We start from the raw sequence: 5,667 nt of genomic DNA, 5'->3' as shown, positions 1-5,667 counted from the left end.
CCCCCCCCCCCCCCCCCCCCCCCTTTAACACTCTGTCCTGCCCCCGTTGCTATGAAAATGAATATGCATGTAACTAAAAACAAGCTACTTTCTCTTTTTGCAGTTATAGATGCACAAAAAACTGGCTGCTTTTTGAGTCTGTGTGTGTGTGTGTGTGTGCACCTGCTGATTTGTCCTTTATTGTACATAATGTTGAGTATGCTCGAATAATGAACGACATGGTTGGTCAACTGTGTAAACTTAAGACTACTATTTTGCCCTTTGGTGTTCTGCTAGAAAATAAGTTATTTATTTCCTCGGTATTCAACTAGTTTACTATTTTGAGAAAGTATTGTTCGGTCTGTTATTTTGTAAATCTATTGTCAAAGAAAATACATCAAATATATAATGTAAGCGAAAAATACAATAAAATAATATTAGGTTCTTAACTCTTTCTACGAGATGTCACTTTCATGGTATCTCACTGTTCTGGGTGTTATTAGTCATTAGAGGATTGTATTAATAGTGTTCTGATTGCAATTAACCAGTATTTTTCCAAAGGTGAGATAATGTGGACGAAGATGTTACATTTGAAGTAAAAAATAAACAAATAATTGTTTTAGTTAAAAGTAAATTAATGGGGAGAATAACATGGTACTTAGATTCTCTTAATATTCAGTGCTCACGGGTCAGCACATTCAAACGTGCCTTCACCAACCAATCACGTTGCAGTTTGCATCCTATTAGTCGTTTGTGTTAAACTGTCATAATAAGCATGGGAATTATTTTGCAAAAAAACATGGTTTGTGAGGTCATAGTGACTTTTAAACCACCAAAAATCGAGTCAGTTCCTCCTCGAGTCCAAGTGGGTATTTGTTCCAGATGTAATGTGAGGCGTTCCTGAGATACAAAGGGCTACGAACAGACAACCTACCAGAAACAAAAAGCATGTCATTACTTCCTGCTAGTGGTAGCGGCGTCTCGCTACACGGATGGTTTTGGTTTAAGATTTCTGCCTAAAACAAATACAATAGAGGTGAATGGAATATTATTTGGGGTGCTAACAGCTTTGCAATTTGATTTAGAGAAGTATTTTAAGGTATTTTATGTTAGATATGCTTATTTGTATTCTGTGCTAGAATTAGGTGAGAAGATAGACACCAGCGTCAGAGACTCGCCTCAATGGTTTCTGGGTGGCTGCAGAAATATTCAGAAACAGATATTTGAGAACCGGGTCTCATTAAACCAAACTGTCATGGCTATAGTGGGAACACGTGGCCCTTTAACTCTGGAGTGTGACGGCGGCCTCCATCACAATCAAGAGACTCTCCAGTTCATTGTTCACAATCTATCCTGATTATGTTTCATAAAAAAAAACAATCCAACGCAAACAAACAAGTTCAACACGACTCTCGTTGGCAAGAAACAACTCGGCTGGAGTTTCTCTTTGTTTATTACAAGAATATTGATTATATTTTTGGTTTGCACTGAAACATGAAAATACAATGCTTGGGTAACCGGCTACACTAATTTGGTTGAACAGGCATCACAACCACTCGGGCCAAAACACTTCCACTCGTCCAATCATCCACACATTCCCACAATGCAAAGCTCCACATGAAACAGGATTACACTACATATGCCGACGAAACACACACACGAGCACTCACTTACCATCAAATGAATTCACTTCTGTGACGACTACATCCACTATCCACACAGTTCCATATACACACACACACACACACACACACACACACTACTGTTAGGGCATCACTGTTCGCAGTTATTGTTATTAGATAAAAAAATACAACAGGATTGGAAAACACCATCTATTTCATATTGGTCATATACACTGTGCACATCACTTGATTGATACGTCATGGTTGTTAACCAGAACACTTAAAAGCACTTTCAACTGGCTATCAGACCGGACTCACGAAGGAGAGGAGATAAATATTGAGAGAGAATTGATTTCATGGAGACAGTACGATGTGTTCATCAGACGATCAGCTGTGTCTAGTTAAGAGTCAAACATCGGATGTTTCATCACCTTCAGAATTTGTCTGCGACTTAGAAAATAACAAACATGAACCAGTCGCCTCTTCTGAAGACACTTTTTAAAAAAAAACAAAAAAAAAACAGCGGTATTGTAAGAACCATGATTACCTCTGCCAGGTAACACATCAAAGGATTCATTGGTTGCCATAGCAATGGCACTTTTGGAAGAATCTCTTTCCTTTGCCCAAAGCGCCCGCCTGACACTGCTATCAATGTGACTGATAGAGAACTCCAACATTCAGATGTTCATTAGTGCTTCAGACTTGTAAATCTGTGGTTCACCTCTGTTGGTAAACTGAATCTGCGACCGCGGGGGTGAAGCATGAAGGAGCGAACAGCTGTCTTGGTGGCGTCTGTTAACCCCGTGAGTCACTCGGGCTTCATTTCCCTGGTGACTCGCTGGCTGTCGAGCAGGAAACCCTTCATCGTTAAAATAATCCTGTTATGAGGTAAGCGAGAGCGCAACAGCCTCTCAAAATCAAATGTCCCGCGATGCCGCTTCTCGATACGCTGGGACTAAAATGTCACAATATACCATGGGTATTAGAAACAGTTTTTACGGCTGCTGTGAGAAGCAAGCTGAGCCCTTCTATGATTAAGTTAATGAATACAGTACATTAGTTATAACTGCGCGACCTGAGGCAACAGGACTACATCCAGGACTACATCCAGGTGTGAATAGTCACACAGTCAGCTCACAGAGTCTCTTCATGGTATTCAGGAGTTTAACCAGTACGGTCCTTACATCTTGTTATGTGTCGGTTACCAGTCAATGTCATTCTTGTTGTGCCTCAATTGTCCTTCGACAGGTAGCCCATGTGCGTGTTGGTGATGAAGTCACAGGTGGGGACACTACTGACGGCCTGGTGGATGTTCATAGCTGTGATCTCTCTTGGAGCTCTGCAAAAACCCAACGGTACAAAGTTAGGCACAACACACAGGAAATAGGTTTCAGTCGGCTGGCTTCTGAATATTTAGGGAATCTCTGAATCAAAGCATTTCGAAATCTCCAATATCAGTTCAGTGCCCCGCTGTCTTACATCCTGCAAATGGAACAAAGCAAAACAAAATACTCTGCGGGAAAAGACGGTCAAATTTACTGATGTTTAACCAAAGCATGTAATGACAAAAAACTAAAAAGGTGCAACTCCCTGGTTTCAGCAGGTGAGGTATTTAAGGTCATTAAGATTGCAGATGTTTATCTTTAAATTATTGAATTTAAGTTGCTGTAACTTCTTCATTTCGATATTGTTCCGAGACAATTATTATTATTTATAGATCTTTCTTGTTGTGAACGAGTTAAGAATAATCCGAGTAGCAAAACTGCCGGCTCGGATATAATGAATGAAGTGAAAACTGGAGCATGAAGCAGGTTGCATGTTGGAGAGAGCGACAGAGTGAGAAGAGAGGCTGACCTGTTCTGAGGGGATTTGGCGAAGGCCCCGGCCAGAGCTTCTCTCAGGACATCGCTGGCAAACTGTTCAGTAGCCTGCAGAGCGCAGGCACACACGCGCACACACACGCGCACACACACACACACACACACACACACACACACACACACACACACACACACACCATTAGTCACAAAGAAACCCACTATCCTGTACAGCACAAGGTGAAACACGCGATACAACGTGCAGGTGCACACATCTCAGACATGCTGTATATTCATCATTCTAGTCGAGGGTATACTGAGGTACTGATGAGCCTGCAGAGTGACCGACCTTCAGAATCATGGCTTCCACTATTGGAGCGAACACATTTTTCTCCACCTCGACTGGCTGGAAGGTTACCCCGATCTGAAAGAGAAGGATATAATATATTATATAAAAGCGGAGAACGTGGTAAAACTTCTAGTTCAACATTCAGTTACTAGAAGCAACACAATACCATGATGTTATTGTTTAAATTTATAAACTCTCCCTGCATTTTCACTTCGAAAACCCAAGAGAGAGGTTCCTTACTTGCTGCGCTGTTTCACTGACAAACTGAGCGGACACGCAGGGGCCCAGGAAGAACTTGGGCTCCGAATCGGCCTCTGGCTCCTCTTCTTTGACCTTTAGCTTCTGGCAGGGAGGGGTGACGGTGACGATGTCGACGATTTTGTCGTCGGCCTCCTCCGGTTCAGTCTTCAGCAGAGCTTGCATCTGCTCCAGCCGCAGCACCAGCTCCTCGCAACTATTCAGGGTCGTCGGGCACTCTGCGGACCGATGCACACGCACATTTAACACACCAGTTCACAAGCAGCAACAGCAGCTGCCTCAGGGCTTCACTCAGCGGCGCGTCGTGTGGCTGTGTGTGTTTAACAGAAGAATGATGGGGGAGCTTTTGGAGAATATCGGCTCATTTTACCAGTTTAACAATTAAAATTGTATTTGTGCAAGAAGGAAGAGACGAGGACAACACAAACGCAGATTATCATATTGTCTGGCTCAGGCAAGTGTGTGACTCACTGAGCTGAGCAGCCTCGTCTCTCACCCTTTACAGACGAAAGACAGAATTAATGAGAACTCCCTGTGAATACAACAACGCGGCTGAACAACAACAACACCGACGCTGCAACCGGGACGCTGCAAACACATTACTGGTAACCGCAGAAGCACTACACCCACAACACTGAAGGGAGACTATGGATCCACTTTGAACAGAGTGAACAAAGCAAAGCACATAATCCCTGTGAAGAAGCTACGCACCAAAAAACACACATACACACTCACCGGGCTCGTTATCTATCTGAGTGAGGATGTCCTCGATGGACTCGTCGTCATTCTTGCGTTGGGGTTCGAGGTCAGGTGGTGTGTAGCCCCTCTGCCGGCACCACTGTGCCACCTCTCTGGTCTTTGGGGGGGTGAGGGCCTGCAGGCGGGGCGAGCGGTCCAACACATCCTGGACGACCCGCTTTACCGCCACCGCTCGCTGAAGCTACACAGAGACGCATGTATTATGTAAAACAGCACATCAAGCCTGAAACCCCTTAAATCCACAGCTTTGCATAGTTTGACATCTTGTGTCTGCAAAGACTTGAGGTGCTCACAACCTCTCCAGTCCGGTACAGGCTTCCTTGCAGCCTATCCTTTAGTGACCTGTAGATATAAATATCCACGTCCGAGAGCCTTTTATAGTCGTAGAGAAAGAGAACCGACATGAGCTGGTCTGTATGAGCTATTGGTGAACCCATTAGGAAGAGATGAGAGGAGACAACCAGGCAGATAACACATCTGACCAGATATATAGGACGACATGAGGTAAGCAGAAAGCTCGCTGAGTCAGGGGGCCCAGCACCAAGACAGATTACACAGACAACAAAACTGCGAACAATGCAAATAATAACTGACATTACAGACGCCCTCACCCGGGAACCTGGAAAGCAACTGCTAGTAAGTGGCCGCTGTAGCTCTGAGATATTAATGAGTCGATAAAATGACAGAAAATAGTAACAAATAGACTATTGCAGCTGTAACTTGCGTGATTTGATGAAGTATGGCAAGATATTTCTTTACATTGACTCCACTGAAGCTTTATGATCACTCAAAGGCACCTACAATGTACAGCCTTCATTTTAAATATTGGTCATCATTCTCTCACACACACACACACACACACACACACACACACACACACACA

At 43.6% G+C, this 5,667-nt stretch overlaps 1 protein-coding gene across 1 annotated transcript in view; it reads right to left on the bottom strand.

The window, feature by feature from the left end:
* Positions 1-1,178: 1,178 nt before the first annotated feature.
* The window catches only part of yeats2 (YEATS domain containing 2), a 20,786-nt gene continuing 16,297 nt past the window's right edge, over positions 1,179-5,667 (bottom strand). Inside the window, exons 26-30 of the mRNA XM_031854908.1 lie at positions 4,761-4,965; positions 4,008-4,243; positions 3,768-3,842; positions 3,456-3,529; positions 1,179-2,940 (exon numbers count right to left, since the gene is read on the bottom strand). Coding sequence (XP_031710768.1) covers positions 2,832-2,940; positions 3,456-3,529; positions 3,768-3,842; positions 4,008-4,243; positions 4,761-4,965 — 699 coding nt within the window. The 3' untranslated portion in view covers positions 1,179-2,831. The remainder of the gene's footprint in view (positions 2,941-3,455; positions 3,530-3,767; positions 3,843-4,007; positions 4,244-4,760; positions 4,966-5,667) is intronic.

Source organism: Anarrhichthys ocellatus, unplaced genomic scaffold, assembly GCF_004355925.1.
Source record: "Anarrhichthys ocellatus isolate YVR2014 unplaced genomic scaffold, GSC_Weel_1.0 scaffold15, whole genome shotgun sequence".
Lineage (NCBI taxonomy): Eukaryota > Metazoa > Chordata > Actinopteri > Perciformes > Anarhichadidae > Anarrhichthys > Anarrhichthys ocellatus.
This window is presented reverse-complemented; position numbering and strand designations above follow the sequence as displayed.